The sequence below is a fragment of the Nestor notabilis genome, unplaced genomic scaffold (genome assembly GCF_000696875.1).
Source record: "Nestor notabilis isolate BGI_N333 unplaced genomic scaffold, ASM69687v1 scaffold2927, whole genome shotgun sequence".
Lineage (NCBI taxonomy): Eukaryota > Metazoa > Chordata > Aves > Psittaciformes > Psittacidae > Nestor > Nestor notabilis.
Window position 1 is genome coordinate 61,665 of NW_009935937.1, and position 20,924 is coordinate 82,588.

General features: G+C 44.7%; 1 protein-coding gene across 1 annotated transcript in view; it reads right to left on the minus strand.

Annotated features, from left to right (window-relative positions):
* LOC104408456 (rho GTPase-activating protein 32-like) overlaps positions 1-9,263 on the minus strand; it is a gene marked incomplete at both ends in the record, with an annotated part of 57,753 nt that extends 48,490 nt beyond the window's left edge. Inside the window, one exon of the mRNA XM_010018068.1 lies at positions 9,155-9,263. Within this exon, the coding sequence (XP_010016370.1) occupies positions 9,155-9,263 (109 nt within the window). The remainder of the gene's footprint in view (positions 1-9,154) is intronic.
* Between the last annotated feature and the right edge of the window lie 11,661 nt (positions 9,264-20,924).

The window sequence follows — 20,924 nt, forward strand, 5'->3', positions numbered from 1 at the left end:
TCACTGGAGAAATGCTGGTTCAGTAAGCCGTGACTTTGTGATAATAGTCTACTTAACCTGAGCACAAGGATGGACTGAACTACACAGTTGCCTATCTGAAGTGGGTGTTTATGCACAAGGACATACACAACTATTCCAAACCTTGGGTACCAACCAGCTACACAGAGCTGGCTCAGCATCAATGTCTCTGCAGAGCTTGGCAACGTCAAGAAGGAACCGTTCCCTCCTCACGGGTCAGAGATGATGGCTTCATTAGCACTGTCCTGCTCTGACCCATTACTGCTCAAGAGTTAGCCTGAAGCACAGTAAAAGGAGAAAGATGGTTCAGCTCAGCTTCATACTCCACAGCCACTCACATTCAGTGCAACAGGCTGCCCAGGGCAGTGCTGGAGGTACCATCCCTGGAAGTGCTCCCAAACAATGTAGATGAGGCCCTCAGTGCCATGGGTTAGTGGTGGCCTTGGCAGTGCTGGGGAACTGTTGGACCTGATGAGATCAAAGGTCTTTTCCAACCTGGTTGATCCTATGATTCTATGAGCAGGATTAGGATGTATCAAGCACATGAGGCTGCAACTGGGTCCCTTTTCTGAACAGCAGAAAAGTTTGGTCATTGAAGAAGATACAACTGTCACCCAAAAACATCTGAGGTACAGGGGCAATATGACAAAACTGCAAATGTTTGCCAAGTTCTCCCTGTTAGCACTTCCCATTGATTCATTTAGTGCTGCAAATGAATCTTCCTAAGTATTTTCATCCAGGCTGTTTGTGTCACTTTAACACATTTCAGCTACATTTTTCAGAGCTCCTTAAGATATTTGGACACATTTAAGATGAAGAAGCAATTGCATCTGGTTTATGGAATCACAGAATGGTTTGGGTTGGAAATGACCTTCAAAGCTCCTCTAGTGCGACCCCCCTGCAATGAGCAGGGACATCTTCAACTACATCAGGTTGCTCAGAACCACATCCAGCCTCGCTTTGAATGTCTCCAGATCCATCTGCTCATGATACCACAGAAGCTTTACTGAAGAAGCCAAAAAGAAAATTAACCACACCCCTTCCAAGTTCATTTCCTAGTGGAGCATCTTAAGAATGAAGCTCTGTGCTGTTCACGGCGTGGTCAGCAGAGTGCAGCACTGGCACATTGAATAACCACCCAAAGCAGTACCAAAGCTGAACAGCAAGGACAAGCTCCCCTTCTCATGCCCAATGCGCCTGTGTACCCATCTATGTTTGCAAGAGCTGCAGCAAGGCATCAGGGAAATGTCACCTTTGAGGGTCCAACATACTGTGATTACAGCAAATAAACAGCTTCGAGATCCACCAGAAGGCACAAAGAGGAATAGTGGGACCTTTTGCATTTTATAAAGGTATTCCTTTGTTACTTGAAGCCACCACTTAGCTCCTTACATACTGCAAATGTCTTGATCCCTATTGCAAAGTTAAGGGACACATCCTTTCTGATATGTCATAGGAGAGCTGTAGGGCTATGTGCAGGGATAGCTCCAGGCCACAGTGGCTGGAGTCATTCATTAGAGGTAGCACCAAGTTCTTCATTTGGCCCCCAGTTCAGACAGAGAATGTGCAAGGCTGGGAAGCAGTTACCCAGACAGAGATGCCTTTAAAAATATCACAGTTAGTAAGAAATGGGATACAGGAAAGCAGTGGCAAGTGCTTCCAGAAGGGAAACTCTGAATACTGGCAGTGCACATCCTTAATCCTGTGTCTCAGAAATCTGCATTCAATAAAGAAGACACTTTCATGTGTATCATTTTCTGAGCTTTGGACTTTTAATGCCATTTTCCACATTCCCTGTCAATGCTGGATTGTTCTAGGCAGTACTCACTGCATGGCATGCTTAACAGGGAGTTCTTCTCTTTCCAAAGACCACACAGGATGTACTTTTTCTATTCCCAGCTTCTCCCCTCCAAAAAAAGGGGGGAGGGGGGGAATAAGAAGAAAAAAATTCCTAAGCATTGCCATGAGCTGGCAAATGAAGGGAAACCTCTCATTCCTGAGCCTTAGCATTGTAGGGGAGTTAGACCAGGGCATCCATTTACCATAGTTTAAAGGATCAGACTGGAATGTACAAAGAACAAATGCTTAACTATTCATCTCCTGGTAAAACCATCTCTGGCTCACATGTGAAACAACAACTTTGGTTAAGTAGAATACCCCATTGGATGGGGCTTGGAGCAACCTGGTCTAGTGAAAGGTGTCCTCCCCATGGCTTCTGTAGAGCCTACAGAATAAATGTGAGGAAAAAGCCCCACCAAACAGCACATCCAGTGAGCACAACACTTGGATTCCAGTTCCTCGCTGCCTACAAAGGACCCCTAAAATCCTGTTTGAGGCACAATTTCTATGGTTTATTGAGCCACAGAGACGGGGGAGGAACCTGATTTTGGCTGAGTTATAACAGTACAAGTGGAGCTCTGGGTTGTTACAGGAGAAAGCGGTTTCTCATCACATTAAAAACTACAGACGTGAATTCAGCCTGAACCAAGCAAATGCCACTTTCTAAGTCCCTGGCCATATTCAGTGACGATGCAAATAGCAAACTGACGTTATAGGTATAAATCTACTTAGAAACTGAAGAGTTTTCCCAACGAAAGATTGGGAAGGTAGAAAAACCAGCGGCCTGACATTCAAGACCAGTATTTGAGTTAATAGGAATTTAGACACAGGGTGCCCAAAGAAGTGGTGAATGCTCCATCCCTGGCAGTGTTCAAGGCCAGGTTGGACACAGGGGCTTGGAGCAACCAGGGTGAGGTGTCCCTGCCCACGGCAGGGGGGTGAAACTAGGTGATCTTAAGGTCCTTTCCAACCCTAAGTATTCTATGATTCTGTTCTACACCAATGCAGCAGTGACCAGTACAAAGGCAGAAGGAATTCTGTATGGAAGGATTTAAAGGAATAAATCAGGCTGAAGATTTATCAGTGCTTTCAGGGAATAAATTCATCACCTTAGAATTAATAAGGCTGAATTAGGGCCAAAAAATTCATGCCTACAGCCTTCAACAAGGCAATATATGACACATCTTGTTTGTTTCTTGGGGTGAACTTAGGGAACAGAAGGAGATAGATGAGGAAACTACTGACAACCCTTCAAGAACGGTTCCATCTTTTCTTGCATTATGGTAACTAAGAATCAATGATTTCAAACCAAAACAAAACCCCCCACAACAAAACCAAGCACTTGATTTAGAAGAGACTCCTTTCCTTTCCTGGGTGTTCCATCTTATCGTCAAGCAGCTGGGAGTAGGGAAAAGTGATTGACTGATAAATAAATGATGAGTTTTAGCTCCCAAAGAAGTATACAAATGTGGCATCTCCCTTATTAGTACAACAAAACTAAAAAGAGATCATCTCTGGAATAAGGTAGGAGGAAAAGAGGTAGAGTTTCATGAGAACAAGCTCCTGTCTTCAGAGCTCATCTCATGGTGCCTCTCCCAGCTTCCAGCAGGGACTAATCACAACAGCATCACAATACTGGCACCAACAGGCAGATAATGGAATAGATACTGGGATATGGAACTGTCTGGCACTGAACCTAAAATTGTACCATCTACACCCCAAGAAATGCAGACTGCTCATTCACAAATGCTGCTACCAATAATACATACGCAGCTGAGCCCAGTGGTTTACTCACAGTGTGACAAAGTGTGCTCAGGCTCCCTAATGCATTATTAAACCCAGCCTTAAGTGTCTCATGTACATTAATACATGATTACATCTACCTACACCTATGGAATTTGGCTGGGAGCATCCCAAACATGAGCCATTACACTCCAGTGCCATCTTCATCTTTGTAACTGCCGTTATCCCCTATAAGCATAAAAGAATTCCTAGTGGTGGTGTGTATATCCATGCCCCAACCACTTCACTTGGCAAGACCTGAATTTGCTGACGTGCATCAGATTCACTTTGAGATGGATAAATATGCAGAAAGGGGCATAAAATCATGATCATGGTGAACAACAATGTTACTGGTCCAGCCTTCCCAAATTCTGACTCATTCCTTCTTGGCTAAATGTTGTAAACACCCAGATTTAAACCAGAAATATAGAAAATGTATTATTTTTCTCCTGGATCAACACTGTACTGAAGACTACACACAGTGTAAAGTGAGTAAATGCCACCAGAAACAATCCCTTCTACAGCATCGCCACTGAAAATTAAATGATTGCTATAAATTAATATTTACTGCCAAAAAGATGGGATCCATTCTGGTTTAATTGAACTCCTTTAATTAGAGAACCAAAATGTGCTTCCAATTCAGTGATTGTCCCAGTTTTCCGAGATTCTCAGGGACAAGCTTCATGCTGGGAGTTAGACTGGGAAATAAAATACTTCTCTAACCAAGAGGGAGAGAAAGAACCACGCAAGACAACAGAACACCTTGCCAAAAGCCTAACTAGGGGAAAAACCATTGCATTTCTGCAGCAAGAACAAGGAAAACAAGTTATGGGACTTGAAAATGGAATATAGGTTACTGGTGCAAAGCCAGCCCAGAACTGGTTTGTAGTATTACAGCCCAGTGACTGCACGAAACAGCTTTAAGGGAACGTTTTCCATAGCATTTAGGAAATGCAGAGATTTAGAGCCAGCAGCCAACTCAATCTCAGTGAAGAAAAGATCTAAAGTCCATCTCCACTGAATTGTCTAAGTCACTCAATAGCAACAGAAAAAACAGGATTTGTGAGGCAGAAGCTCTTCCCTGTGAGGGTGCTGAGGCACTGGAACACCCAGAGAAGCTGTGGCTGCCCCATCCCTGGCAGTGTTCAAGGCCAGGTTGGACACAGGGGCTTGGAGCAACCTGCTCTAGTGGAAGGTGTCCCTGCCCGTGGCAGGGGGTTGGAGCTGGATGAGCTTTAAGGTCCCTTCCACCACTGCCCTGGGCAGCACTGGGCTAAGTGCCATAGGAAGAACAAGAAACAAACCCTGTACTGAGGAGAGTGAAATCTCTCTTTAAAGCTTTACAATTCTCTCACTTCCACACGCTTTTATAAATTGCATTTAAAAATAGTTTTCTCCTCACTCACGTCCCAGATTTAACAGTGATATATTGAGGTCTCATTAAAATGCCTTTATTACCTTCTGGACCCATGGTACCTTCCCTTATCTAGTATCAATTGCTGATCTCAGAACTCCATCTGACCTGATATAGGAACTAAGATTACTCCAGGGCCTTCCCAGGACACAATATAACCCCTGTGCCTTTCCAAAACACTTGTAGATTTGTATTTTTCCACAGAAAACTCCACCAGCATAAGCCAAAAACAATGATGTACACCAAGTGCCACCTGCTTGCCTTGTTGGCCACTTCTGCGCTGGCCAAATTCAAGGATTCATCATGGTTTCCCATTGGTAACGGAGAGGTTCCTCATCACACCTCTGCTGGCAGCCTGGCTATAAACTAGTAACACTTTAGCCACCATGGGTGTCACCTCAATATCCTCAATGTAGACCCCAAAAGCCAGTGTTCAGAGGGGTGAGAAGTTTACTGAGCTCATACAGAGGTGCTGAGAGTAAATCAGATGGTCAGTAACAGAAGGTAAATGTAGTATTAAGTACAAGTATCGATTTATGTTACCATTTTGTATGAGAAATATTCCATAAAGGCTCTTTCACTACTTCATTTCTTGTAATACAGGAACGCTCTCCAGGACCTTCCAGGGAAAAGATACTCCTTTCCTTTAAAATGACATCACTACCTCAGACAAATGGGAGAAAATCCACATCCTGCGATATCACTTGCCTCAAATACGACTTTTCACCCTTAGAATTCACAAGTCTCCTACAAAGAAAGTCAGTATCATCAACTGAATTTTCCAAACTGGAGCAGAGAGAGAAAAGAGCTGTGTGAAGGTTACCAGGAGCTTCTGATATTCCCAAATTCTATAAATACACAATGGGAGTTGGGAGGAGGATATAAAACACAGGAGTCCTTGAAGACCATGCAGGCAGCTGGCTTCTTATCCAGCTGCTGTGAAGTCTGTCCATGTAGTATTGAATCTTGTCCAGCCTGGTTCCCAAAATCCACTTAACTGCTTGGAGCAACCTGCTCTAGTGGAAGGTGCCCCTGCCTATGGCAGGGGGTTGGAACTAGATGAACTTTAAGGTCCCTTCCAACACAAACTATTCCATGATGCTATGACAAAAGTAGTAGCACACTGAAGGACTGAAGCTACTCAGGTGCTCAGAATAAACTGGCAAGGACAGAAACATTAGAGTTTCTGCCCTACTTTACATTTTCAGTATAGGAGGACATTCAACCTCCATCCATTTCAAAGACCTTTAGTTTATTTCTACTTATAAAAAATAAAAAGCTCTGGAAACAAAGCACTTTTATACATTAATAATAAGCACTTCGAAATGGATTGTAGATAAAAGGGAGGAGGGAGAGTGGGGATGACTAGAGTTCATCTAACTGTGACAGCATAAATGGCCCTTTCCCAATGTACAAAAGCATAGAATCATGGAATACTTAGGGTTGGAAAGGACCTTAAGCTCATCCAGTTCCAAACCTCTGCCACGGGCAGGGACACCTTCCACTAGAGCAGGTTGCTCCAAGCCCCCGTGTCCAACCTGGCCTTGAACACTGCCACGGATGGGGTATTTTCCACTTCTCTGGGCACCCTGTTCCATGTATGAAGACAAAGTTCAAGGGACAGATGAATAAGCATCACGTGTCTGTTGAGTATCCCGAGCTCTCCATAGTGTTCCTACTCCCAGTATTTGCTCAGAATGTGGAATTCAGCTCAATAACAAAGCCCTGTCCCTAGCTGGCTCTCCAGCTGCCTGCCACTGGCCTGTGAACACTGACATTTTGTAGATCCTACCTTCTGACAGGACATAAGGCAGAGGTTGAGAGTGGAAATGTGCTTCTCTCAGCACAGTAAACATGAGGTTTTTCTACCCATCTACAATGCAGTCAGAGGAGCAGGAGGTCAAACCAACACTGTAAGCACAAATCCAAGCTGTTAGAAATACAGGGTCAGTGCACTGAGCCCTGCACTTCATCATACCAAATCCCTGTATCTGAGGTGGGAATTTTCTGGTTTCTTGTCCTCTAAATCTCTTTTACAGCCACCTGGACTGTTCAATCTTTATATTGCTGGCACAGAGCTGTTTAAGAAGTGATAGTGCAGTGAGAACAACTTTATGCATACATGTAGGAGCTGAACACTGAGCAACGTAAAGCCAACCTGGACTCTGCTTTTGGTTTATAAGACGAGCTGTTTCCAGTGGCATAAAACACAAACCTGTTGTATGATACACTCATTTTCCCAACTCTTCTAACAACACAGAAATAATGTGAAGAATGTGTCTACTTGTATCATGCAATTTATACCCCAAACATACGAACAGTGAACTCCGCAAGAAGCGACAGTGAGAATCTTCATCCATCCAAGGATGTTTTCTTGCATCATTAGGGGAAAAAAGATGCCTTGGTTTTAGCTAAAGATCAACATTTAAGGAAAAAGAAGAGACTGAGCCACGAGCACAACAGCCTGGAAGTACCAAGCCAGAAGAGGTGAAGCTTTCCTTCCCTGTAAATCAACAGTGGAACAGGGCAGTAACAAATGAGGTATGCCAGCTACCTTGTGTTACAGCGGGAGACACTGAATTAGGGACACACCATGAGGTTACAGCCAGCACAGGGTGGTGGCACACAGTGACTGACACCAGCCTGGCTCCAGGGTGGTGAGAAGCTGAAGCTGGGGAATGCTGATGAGAACAGACAGTGCCTTCAGACACCCAGCACCAGCGAGAGCTGCTGGCCAAGGAGAAGGAGGAGAAAATAGCTGCAGATGAGAAAAAACATACTCGGTGCCAGCTGCAGAAAGTCAACATTAATAGTGGGTATTAAGGTGTTGAGTGGAGTGACCAGCACAGAAAATACCCACAGACAAAACCACTGGTGAATCCTATGTTTTGGCTTGATTTTTTGCCTTGAAAATAAGGTTTGGAACAAAATGGGATCATCGTATTATATGGGGTTGGATGATGCTTTTCAAAGAGTAAAACAGAGTACTTACCTTTGTTCCCCTATAAACAGGGAGCTTACTACCTGTGCACTTTCTGAGCACTGTATAACCAACAGCTAATCCAAAATCTATTGCACATGGCCCAACCAGCTATTAACGGTGCTTTGAACTTCAAATAATCACTGGGATGAACACCCAGAGCAGAGAGCACAGGGCTTTTCCCAGCTGAAGCCTGGCCACTGGATCCCATGACCCAATGAGAGGTAGTGCCACATCACGGTAAGGAAGCTCACCATGCTGCTGGACCTCCTGCCCTTCACAAGCACAGCTGATGTCCTGCAATAGTCAGATGTGTCCAAGCTCTGTCACAGAAGGCAATTTCCTCTTCAATTTAGGATGCTAAGGAGGTACTTTAAGAACAACTGAAAATACCAGGCAAGTTACAACCTCCAGACACTCCTAACTGCAACAAAGCAGGTCGAGCTTCTGTGAGGTAAGGTAACTGCACAAAACAACCCCATCACATTGCCCTGATTGCCTGGCAATACCTAGTATCTGACCTTCCAATCTCAGCAAATGCCACAAGAAGTTGGCAAAGTAGAACTGCAAGTACTTTACTCCCTCACTTAGAACAAAACCGAAGATATGAAGGTAATGCAGTTGTCTGTGGCCCACTGCCATTTGCAGTGCCTTCTGTCAGCATGAGAACAGCAGCTTTGTGGTGGTTCTCTGCAATTCTGCTCCCTCTGATGGTACATCAGCTTTCAGGCTGAGGTTTTACTTCTGTGGACTGAAGCAGCCTTTTGCTAAAATCTAATTCTTCCACAATGCTGCACGCTTCCAAGAGCGTGTTTTTACATGCTTCATGCTCATAAGCTCTGCTGAAAAAGAGGTTACTGCAGACAAAATCCTTATGACATTACGGACCTTTAATTGGTTACTAGACCTGCTTTGGGGCACATATTAATAGGGCAGAAGCATTATGCACGTTCCTTCTCTCTCCTTGACAAACTGCCAGAGGAAGGGAAGCACTTTGGTCCTGAAAGTACCACGTATTTAGAAATCTGAAACTCAGGGCATGCAAATCAGTGTGTAAATGGAAGAGTAGAGCGTTCAGAACTGAAAATAACCCAGTCAGAGAACTCCACACAGTATCTCACCATAGCGCTGAGAGTCTCCTCCCAGTCTGGCCTCTCTCTGGGATGGATGCTCCTCTGAAGCTCTGGCACAAAGTCATCTTCTTCTGCGTGTACAGAGGACTTCATCATTCTGGAAAGGAGGACAGAGGTTAGATACTCGGTGATAAGGTTTAGGTGATCTTACATCATACTGTCTGTGCTAGTGCTCGGGTTTGTGGCTCATATGACAATATAAATGCTTTTATAAACCCAGACCTCTTACAGACTTCCCAGTTTCTCTTCATTCCTCATTATCCAAGCAAGACTAAGCGTGCAGAGAAAGCTGCACTCCCTAACCAACCAACGGATCATTCTGTTTCATCACTGCACAGTTTGCCAGTCTGAAACACAGAGAAATGCAGAGCAGTAATTTTCAGTCCATTCAAAACCAATTGTTCCTGTTGCTCAGGCAAACATGAGAAGAAACACACTTAAGGAAAGGACCTTAAGATCATCCAGCTCCAGCCCAAAAAAAACCTGCATGACAACAGCAGGATTTAGAAGGTAGAAGTGTGATGCCAGCTCAGATGGGCACCTTTGACAAGTATGCAGTCAAAAGAATGTGATTTTTGTGAACCTGAAAACTTCAGAGTGGTGGCTCTTTTCATTCCTCCTTCTTTGCGTATCAAGAATGAGAATATTTGGCCTGTTTCTCTATCACATGAGGAGTCTGACACTTATTGTAGCTGACATTACAAGTTAAAACCAGGTTGTGCAATTCCAAAACAGGAGATAAACTGAAAAAAAAAAAGGGGGGGGGAAAGCCCATATTTCTTTAAATCAACCTCATGGTTTTGAACAAGGCCGAGTCAGGCTTTCCTCAGCACTTCTGAGTGTTGGGGCTTGGTTTACAGCAGCTGTACACAAAGATTCTGAACAAACCATCCCTCAGCAGCTTCAGTCTAATGCCACGGGACAGCATTTAGTCTAATTCCAGTGGATGAGGGAACAAAAGGACGGGTAACAGGGGCAAGACCCAGCTTCCAACCCCATGCTTAGAACAAACAGCTTATCACAATTAACACTTTCTCATTATACCAAACTACATGAGACTGAATTTACACCTTTCTCAGCACTCTGGATTACAAATTCATTTACTACAAACTCCTCAGGCTTAGGGCAATTCCTCCTGGATTCCTCAGCAGAGATGTGCTTTCCTTTCAAGAAATAACCCTTCTGAATGGTTGTATTACACACACTTTATCCTTAGCCTGGTTACAGTGACCATTACTCAGGTCCTCCTGGAAGATGCTTCAAACCCTGTGGTGGTCTGAGCACAGAGAATAATGTGTCCTGTTGTAACATCACCTGGGGCTCTGGGGCTCTGCCCTCACAGTGGGAAAACACAGATGTCACCAGACCTTTTTAACAGACTCCCATCTATTTACAGACATTTAATCTGATTATGTCTATAGAACTCCATGAAAAACTCCTCCCAAAGCCTTCCCACTTTGATCCTAAAGCACAGTGCTATTAGCCTTCCTCCTGAAGGTTCTCTGGGAATAAGAAACTCTTTGTGTGTCCAGTTGCATATTGCAGTCCATTCTTTGAGCATTTCCCAGACTTATTTAACAGAATATTCTACTACTGATGAAAATCAAACCCTTTGCCACAGGACCGCAAAAAGGGTGGAACCCTGAAGGTTTTCTAACACAATTAAAACCACTTGATAACCACCTCTGAACCCTTATTAATCTTTAATAGTAACTATTTCATTCCATCTGAGACAAGAGGCCAAGGAAGGCTCAAGATGCTTCAGGTTATATTAGTCCCTTCTATACTAAGTCTAGTGGCTTTTTCCTCCCTATCCACGATGGGGATGATGGAAAAATGAACGTTGTGGACTAGCAGCAGTGAAATATGGCTCTGAGTAGGGCCAGAAAGGTGGAAGAAGAGGAAGGAAAGCAGCTACTCAAGATGCTCCCCATTTTTCACACTGCTCCAACAGACTTTACTACAACTCCCACTTCATGTGCTGAGCAGCTCTGAATGCCCTTCAAATGCAAGCTGACACCATTACATTAATAAAGGTTCTGGCTGCAGAGAGGCCATTAAGCAATCTCTGTTCAGCTGAATGAATCCTTCTTCATTGTAAATTGAGAAGCAAATGGACCAGAACAAATGTTTACAGGACGTTTCAGGAAAGGCCCAGCCCACATTCACACCCATTCTTTAAAGTTCTCTGGCAGGTCAGGATGATGAATTTCAAGTCATGGATGTACCTTTGTACATGAGAAAATTGTATCAAGAAACATCTTTTCCACGTGAGCAAAGCCAATTTGCTGGTCCCAGAAGTGGGTTTGTGAGAAGAGCTCCTTAAATCAAACAGGGAGGAGAATCATAGAATCCCGACTGGTTTGGGTTGGAAGAGACCTTAAAGCTCATCTGGTTACAATCCCTGCCAGGGACAGGGACACCTTCCACTAGAGCAGGTTGCTCCAAGCCCCTGTGTCCAACCTGGCCTTGAACACTGCCAGGGATGGGGCAGCCACAGCTTCTGTGTCCCACAACAGACCACAAAACACAACTGTCATGGGCTTTGCTGTCACCTAGATGCTGATGATACACAGATGACCTGCTCTCTAGCAGGACACAAGGCTGCTGACAAATCACTTTCAGAGGTGGGTTGAAAGCCACATGCTGGTGGAAGCAGGAAGCATCTTGAATGCCAGGCTCCTCATGGCAGAGGGAACTGTCTGCTTGACAGATCCTCATTGGGGCCTGGCTGTATAATCTTTAAATTAAATGCCAAGCCTGATCTTTAGGCTGTGCTCCCCCAGAGGGACATGAGGCATTTCAGCTTTCCTTGCTGCTTCTCCCACAAATGGCTGTTGTTTCTGACCTCAATTTGAGAGGTGAGAGCTGATGAGAACCGATTTATTGGTTTATTTATTATCTAACACTGGTGATGTGCCTGGAGATTTCTCAGCCAATGTAAAAGCTTTGCCCTACAGAACCAACTATACAAGAGGATTCAGAGCTCCGCAGAAAGTGATGATTTCTGAGCTATAAATGTTACCCAAAAAAGCCAAACTGTGCTGACACAAACTCATCCTGAAAACCAATGAGCTCCAAACACCAGCTGATGAAAACTGGTATTTATGCACTCAAGTAATTTGCACAAAAGGCCAAAATATCACACTAAAAAGAACTATGGCTTGAGCTTTGCACTGCTTGCAAATATGATACGCAGAGACCTCTACATCTACTTGGCTCATCTCCCTTGCTCCTAGCAACCATGTTTGTCTTCAATAAGCACTCTTCAGTTTGCCAGACAGTGCTCAGGGAAAAGGGGAACAGCAGAGACAGGTTACTTTTGGCTTCAGGATGTCACTGTGGGTGAGCCACAGCACATATCAACCCTTCAGGGCCCTTCAGCGTAGCAGCATCCCTGTCTCTTCCCATGGAATCAAGTAGAGTCTCGACAGGATTCAATCCCAAAGGTCTCAGTCACAGCATGAAGAGGTGAATCGACAGAGAGATACCTTGAAAACTCTGCTTTAGGGGGGTTAAAAACCATCAAATCACAAGAGTGGTTTCAAGTGAACTCTGTGTCCATGAAATTAAAACTAATGCAGTGGAAAGGAGGAAAAGAATCGGGCCGTATGGAAAGCAGAGATAGCTCAGGAGCCCCAGGAAATATGAAACAAGAGATGGGAGTTGAAGGCTGACAGTGCTGACCTGAAAGAGGATTTCATTTCCCACATTTAAAATCAGCTTTGTCAACATCTTCCCGATTCCATTATGTCCATGTGTATGATCTAAAACAAGGTTTCTGTCTCAAGGATCACACAACGTGAAGACAGAAAAGACCTCTGAGGTCAGCTTAAAGCCTCCCATCATAAATAAACAAATGGTAAATGGATTGTGCATAATCCTCGACCACAAAATGAACACTTGGCATAACTAAATGGTTTACTGTGATGGATTCAACCAAGTTGAAAGCTGCAAATGCTACTTCTGATGGAAGCTCAGAGTCGGGTAGCCAAAATTCAATTGTTTGGGAAGCCACTGCACAAGAAAAATTAATAGGGTAACAGTATAGCACTCGTAGATATGCCCATCATCCAGTGGGTATCCAGGGACACCTTCCACTAGAGCAGGTTGCTCCAAGCCCCTGTGTCCAACCTGGCCTTGAACACTGCCAGGGATGGGGCAGCCACAGCTTCTCTGGGCTAGTAAAATAGAGGGATATGGACTTCATGCTCTGGAAGGAATTGGAACATGTACCTCAAGAGCTTTGTGGAACTGGGCTTCAATAATTTGCATCCAGGTTTTGCATAACTGTAATTCCTTTAAACTCTTTATAAAAAGAATATGTTCATGGAATATTCAGCTTTTACAAGCTCTGAGATATGTTTTTAGCTATTAAAAAGCTTTATAATCACAGAATCCTCACGCTTTTGCATGCATATATTACTGAACAAACCTGCTCTGTTATCTGGCAACACATAAAAGCACATTGTTTTAGTAGATGCTTGGCATTTTCTTGCAGAACACAGTGACAGTCAATAAAACAATTCCTCAGGAACAGGTTTTTCTTATCACTTTAAGAGAAGGAATTAGGAAATCACTGAACAACCAGAATCACTGAGCCCTGCCTTGGATTTCTTTCATTTGATTCAGGAACAAATATAAAAGTATTAAAGGTATTTTCCTCCAGGGAGAAAAGGTACTAACCTCTCATCTACAATTAATAAACTGCTAAAAGCAGCTCTAAACTTACAGCATAGAAGAGAGATGGGAAAGGACTGTGTGTTCCTGCCTTCCTGCTGCACTGGGAAGTAACGTTCCTTTGCCACCTCCTTTGTCTTGTTTGTTAAGATCACACCTTCTCCTAAACCATCCTCATTCCTTCCCCTCTGCCCAGCAAAAGCAATTCTGGTCTTTGCTGGCGTCTTCAAATATTCCAGTACCCCAGAGCAGCAATGAAGCCCACCTGTTTACAGCTCATCCAAATGTAGCAGAGATCAAAGTATACCCCCAAATTATAAAGAATGACCTAAACTTACATCCCAGGACATTTATCTGCTCTCTTGGCTGCAGTTCAGTGCCAGTGCAAAGCCAAATGTAATCTTTCCTCATAGAAGCATATATGGGAAAACTGATGCTTTCAGCAATGCTCAAGTGCAATCAGCTCATGAGTTATAATGAGCCTCGCACGCTGTTAAGTGGCAACTGCTCCTAACATGAAACAGCACTGAGAACACAGGGACATCTTCCACTAGTCTAGGTTGCTCCAAGCTCCAGCCATCCTGGCCTTGAGCACTAAACAAACAGGCAATAGAATAGCTACACTTGTTCTGACTTTAAATCTAGGCTGAAAGAGCTGGTGGGACCTCGCATCATATTCACAATAGCACTTTTCCTGCCTGTGCTAATATCACTCCATTTCGATGGTATCAACAGCAAACAAGAGGCCGCTCCATCCTTTCAGGTCTAGAAAGTACTACTTACATGTTTCACTCTTACTGTTCCCCCTGGATTGTTCCTGAGCAGCTAACTGGAGGTGTACATCTACAGTAAGTCATCAGGGTCAGATTTAACACAAGGGAGTCATATAGGCATGACATGAGCAAAGCCATACTGTGATTATTTCTCAGCAGCAGAGATGCGTCTCAGGAGCAAACAGGTCATCTTGAGGCTAACACGAAGCTGGAAGAGGAAGTGCTGACCAGGACAAACGTCCCAGGCGCCCATCTGCTCCCTCCTGATGCAGGAGATGAGGAAAGGGAAGTGGCACCAGTGCAGGAAGATGCAGGGGTGACACGTGAAGCAGCACCTGAGAGCTGGATGCAGAGCAGAAGATGAAGGTGCTATAGGGGTCGAACTGCCTCACAGTGTGCTTCAGAGCACATTTCCACTCTTCCCTTGTGCAGAGCACTGCAAACAGACCCCAAAATACCTTCACTTGGCCCTTCTAGAGGAATTTGTTAAACATCTTTTCCAGTGAATAAGAAAAAGCCTCAAGATAGAAGAAGAAATCACTGCTCTCCCTCACCTTGAGGTCTCAAGGATGCAGCTGCATCCACTACTGTCCCCATTCGTTTTTACCTCCCTCTCCCACATTTTTGAGGCAGAACTGTATCATGTCTGCTGGAAATGGAAACCATGCTGCTAGGTTTCCTGCTGCCACAGGGATGAATAGAGAAAGAACAATTAGCCAAGCAAATTTAGATTGCTTTTTCTGCTTGGAGGAGAGGCTGAGAGGTGGCACATCCTACAACAAAACCATTAACTCTAAAGGCTACTCAGAGGAGCACAACACTGAAATACCATGCGTAACCTGGGATTATAAGGATTTCTGATAACAAGCACTATTGCCTAGAGCCCAGTGACCCCAATTAATGCTGCACTTGGATATGTCAGGAGACTATAAAACATGAAGGTAAGGACTATCTGCATCAAAGCAGACAAGAGGTGAGCAAAGAGAATACCTCCATCCATTTCCCAAAGTGACTGACAGCTTGTCCTGTATTTCAGAGGAAGCCTGGGCCTGAAGTAGGAAATCACTTGGGTTTCACAGTTCCTAACCACACACAGCTTTTATCCAAAGGCAGGTAAGTTCCAAACACCTTATCAGGGCCTGGAGGGAAAACACTGAGACTCAGGGAGAAGAATTCAGAGAAAGCCATAAGCTACGTACAGAAAGACTGCCTAGGACCACTAAACCCAGGAGGAGTGGGCTGCAGAGATCAGCATCATCCAAGTGCTTCTGCAGCACAGCTTCAAGACAGCAATGAGGTTTCTGTAACAGTAAGAAGTAAGGTAAAGGGCTCTGCTGGTGACAAAAAGGCAGCTCCCCCCCTCTCCCCAGCACCTGATGATGTATCTCCCCGTGTGTGTCAGCAGAGGTGCTTGCTCCTCTCTACAGACGCCGGAGGATAAAGAAATGCATTCCAAAAAGGACTGGCTTTCACTGGATCCGCAGCAAAGCATCCACCACAGCAGCTCCTGTTGGCCTAATGGAGGTGGCAGGGCTGGAAATGCCTCCTTCAGCCACAACATAGAATCATGGAATCCCAGTCTGGTTTGGGTTGGAAGGGACCTTAAAGCCCATCCAATTCCAACCCCCTCTCATGGGCAGGGACACCTTCCACTAGAGCAGGTTGCTCCAAGCCCCTGTGTCCAACCTGGCCTTGAACACTGCCAGGGATGGGGCATTTACTGCTTTAGTTCACCTGCCCTAGAAGGAGGGGGGATAAGCAACATCTTCACTCAGAGACCTTCTGACTTTGGCCACCTCCTGCCCTATGAAGCCTCCTGTGGGCTTCTGCAGATCCCATCTTCATGTGTACGTGTGTCTCTTCATACTGAGCAAAGAGGATTTGGGTATTTATCTTAGCTTTGCAAGGGCTAGAGCTGAGGACTGGGGGTTGCTGCAATGCTTCATCATGCAACGTCATCCAAATCTTTTGGGAATGCCAGAGCTCAGGAAAAAGAATAGTTTTGTTGATTGTTGTGATTTCTAATCATATAAGGGGGGAAAGCATCTGAAACAAACACTTGAGGGGAAAAAAAAAAAGAAAGGCAAAGATTCTGCTTCTGATTTGAAAAGCAAACTACGAGCAACAACATCTAAACATTACAACCTGCAACTAAGAACCAATCTGCAGCTGAGAACGTTTTACCACTGCTAAAACATCAGTCAGGAATTATCCTCCTTTTAAAACAAACCTATTAATAAGGTTTAGGTAACCTCATCAGTTTTATATCAGCCAGGCCAAGAAAATCCTTCAAACACCAACCCAATTCTAAAGGCAGAAGGAAAGGGGGGACAATAAGAGAGGAGAAGAGTGAAATACATATTCATAGACAAGTCAGGATTGGGAAGATACTCAACAAACAACAAAACAAGGACCCCTCTCATGCATTACAGAGGATGAAAAAGATGAACGGTATTTAATTGCAGGTGCCAACAGTGAGATGTTGTATGAAAAAGCAAAAGCAAAGGAAGTTTTCTGTCCCCTCAGTTATCAGGTAACACGTCTGCATTCCTCGGCTGCCTCTGTGTAAGGAAAATGAGTAATTCCTTAACGTTAACATTATCCCAGGAATAACAGCTTACTGATCCACTCCACAGGACAAATCCTGCCAATTCCCACTCACCCTGATCACAGAGAGGTACCGTGGCACCATCGGAGAGGAGTTCTGCTGTGCTGGAAGCCAGTGCAGTTGTATTACACGTAAGAGGGAAGCAGAAAGGGCCGTGACGAACCCATTCGAGACTCCAGGAAGCAAGCACAGAAATGACTGTTGAGTTGGGCAATGACTCAGAAATACAGAAGAAAAATATAGCTGCAGACAGGGACAAGCTTTCCATAAGAAATGACAGCTACCAGAGGAAAAATAAGTAAAACAAAGAGAAACAAGAAGAGTTCCCAGTCTGGAATGGTGCCTGGTCCCGTAAGCTCCGTGCACAAAGTTGTTTCTCCTCATCAGCCATTCCCTGTTCCCTTTTGCAGCACACCTGAGCAAGCAGAAGAGCAGGAAACTGAGCTCCTTTAACCCCTGCTTCACCACTGCTGCTGCCGGGGCAGGCTGGGAACCTGCTTCTCAACGGGACGGGAAGCTAAAGCCAGGCTCTAAGCAGAGGAAAGGCAGAAAATGCAGCCTGAGGAATCCAGCACTAGCCCAGGAAGCAAAGCAGGAGAGCTGCCCCCATGTCAGGACGTGAAGGTGATGTGGTATTTCTGCACCTCCTCTGCTGTTCTCACCTCCCTGTTGTTTCATGTTAGCATGAAGTTGAAGCTCCTGTTTTACCTGCATAACTTCACCCATTGCTGGTGAGGCTCAAGAGCCCTCCCTGGAATGGGAAAGCGAAATGTAATCTGTTAAACACAGCTAACAGTCCAACCAGGATAAGGAAACCTGTGCAGCTTTCAGTGCTCAGTTGGGACACATTCTCTCCTTCACAAACCTTTCTGCAACAGTTTTTCAAGAACATTTAATCCTCTAAATTACCCCTGCCACACCAGTTGCCCTTCAGCCCGGCACCAGCTGCAGGAGAAGCACCAAGGCTTCAGGTAGCTGCTGCTTGAACCACATGGTAAAGTGCTGTGACATTTAAGCAGATGCTGATGTGCTTTCAAGGGGTAGGAAAAACCATATCAAGTAACTGAAACTCCTTCCCATCGTTCTTGAGAAATGCCATGTCTTATCACTTCCTTCTCCTGCCTTTAAACTCACTCCTGGCCTGGTTCCACCAGTATAGATGCTACATGGTACCTCTGCAACCATTCTCCTTATGCAGAATAGAAGCTGGGATGATGCCAACACCTTCTCTGAGCTGCAGAATGTACCTGTATGACTGGGCTGGCTAAAGCAGGGAACTACAAAGTCAGAGGGAAGGGGAGGAAAGGCCACAAAATCTGCCCAGAGCAGCTGAAGTTGTAACAGTGCTTAAAATGATCTTCTAAATGCTCTCCTTTGTGGCAATACCATCTAACACAAGACACTGTCCATTCCCACCACTGAGAAATGAAACCCTGCAAAGAGCTGGGGCTTTACACCTAGCTTGGCACAACCTGGTCTAGTGGAAAGTGTCCTTGCCATGGCTTTAAGAAACTAGATGAACTTTAAGGTCCCTTCCAACCCAAACCATTCCATGATTCCATGTGTTTGTGTGGCAGATGGCTGGCAGTGAGGGATCAAGATAGACGCTGGGCTGCTGGGTCAAAGTAAGTTACTGTTAAACCCAGGAATTCACAGTGAGGAGAAGCACAATACCTGCAACACCACATCAGCATCCACCCTGCCTTGGGCAACGTTCTTACAATCCAAGGGGAAGCCAATAAACAAGGACAATCCTGCTGGAAATTCCACACAGCCATGAAAGCCATCAGCAATCCCGCTTCAAAACCAACAGGAAAAAGATAAAATTTTGCCCTGAAGTCATTTTTATACTTATACTTTATAGTTCTGTATATATATTTATACACAGCTCTTCAAAGTCAGTCAGAACGCTCCCATAAAATCACTATTTTTGTTACCCTTGCCTAAAACTGGGGTAAATAATGCACAAGAAGACTCAGCACTGGCTGAGTCAGTGAAGCCTGGAGTGAAACCCCAGAGTCCTGCCTGCCCTCTTTCCTTCCTAACAGCCTTCTCTCCATAAAACATGAGCATGGACAACACACTTTAACTCCATGCTGGTTGCACACTCACAGGTACCACGGCATGTTAAGAGGGGTTTCTTTTCACTGTGACTAAAGGAATATTTCATTCCAGTTCCTATTGCATCACATCAGAAGATGGAATATTTCACCGCAGCCTTTAACTGTCCTGACTCACGCTGTCAGTAATAAACTGCCCACTTGGGAAAATCAACAGATAGGCAAAGAAAGCCTTAATGATTTGGTAAAGTACCTACCAGGGCAAGCACACCACTGATAGCATTAAAAAGGGTTGCACATGCAATATGCTGACCTAAAAGTAGAGGTGATGAGGAGATTTATTGACAGAACAAAGAAGAAAGTGTGGCTCCACTTCTACAAGCAGTTGTCTCAAGCACCCAATGGGTAGTGTGGCAAGTGAAAGCATTTCTGTTACATTGGCACTTGTGCAGAAAGGCAGGATAATGAAGTGACCGGGCTATCAGCCTTCCCAAAGGAATGAGATGCTGCTGACATCAGTGCACATTCATTTCAAGCTTCCCCCCTCTTAGAAATCATGATGATTTTAGAACAGACATCTGCAGAAGAGACTTTTGAGTGCATAAGGAATTCCTCAGCAAAAAGAAAAAGCTCTGAGAGAATCAATTAGAAAGTAAGAAAGGTAAGAACATATCAAACAAAGGAGTAGAACTGTAAGCTATAATACAACTTCCAGGGACAAGAGCAGCCTGACAGCACTTCCAAATTATTCCTGTTGAGGTCTGGCCTTACAGAATAGCCAAATGATATGTCCTGGAAAGCTACTCACCCGTTCCTCGCTCCTCACATCACCTCCTCACTACTGCAATGCTTGGAAAAGAAAGTTCATCTTGTCATCAGGGCAGGGAAAACCCCAAAGCACCAAACCTGAGACTCACCAGCAATACATCTCCTTATCAAAGAGGAAAACACACAGAGGGAGAGGGGGAAAGATGAAGAGTCTGAAGTAGGAAAGAATGATGAAACCCCAGCACTGAATGACATAAAGGTTTGACACAAAGGCTGAGGCCCCTCAGGGGCACAGCTCAGGCCTGTGCAGAGTGGGTGCTAAGCATAAGGAAACCAAAACTACTTCACACAACATCAGGACTTACCCTGTACCAGCCCAGCCGTGCCCATCACCTCCTTAGAACCACAGAGTCACAGATTGGTTTGGGTTGGAAGGGACCGTAAAGCTCATCCAGCTCCAACCCCCTGCCACGGGCAGGGACACCTTCCACTAGAGCAGGTTGCTCCAAGCCCCTGTGTCCAACCTGGCCTTGAACACTGCCAGGGATGTATTGTCCTCAAAACTCCCTGTAATACCACATCCTACATTTTATCCAAAATTGCACAAGTCCTTTTTCCAGGAAGAATTCTGTCCACACTCCCTGCTCATACTTCCTTAGCGGGCAGCAAGAAAACTTCATGTATGCATGAGAGAGAACAGGCAAAAAAAGAACATTACCTTTTTGTCCTTTATGAGCCAAAAGGTATCCAAAAGCTTCCCCTAGAGAGGCACATCTTGGTTCAAAAAGAAGCCAGATCCTAATTAAAAAGCCTGCTGGGCATCAGCTGGTATTCAGCAACAGTTTTACATCTCACTGGGTATCTGTTAC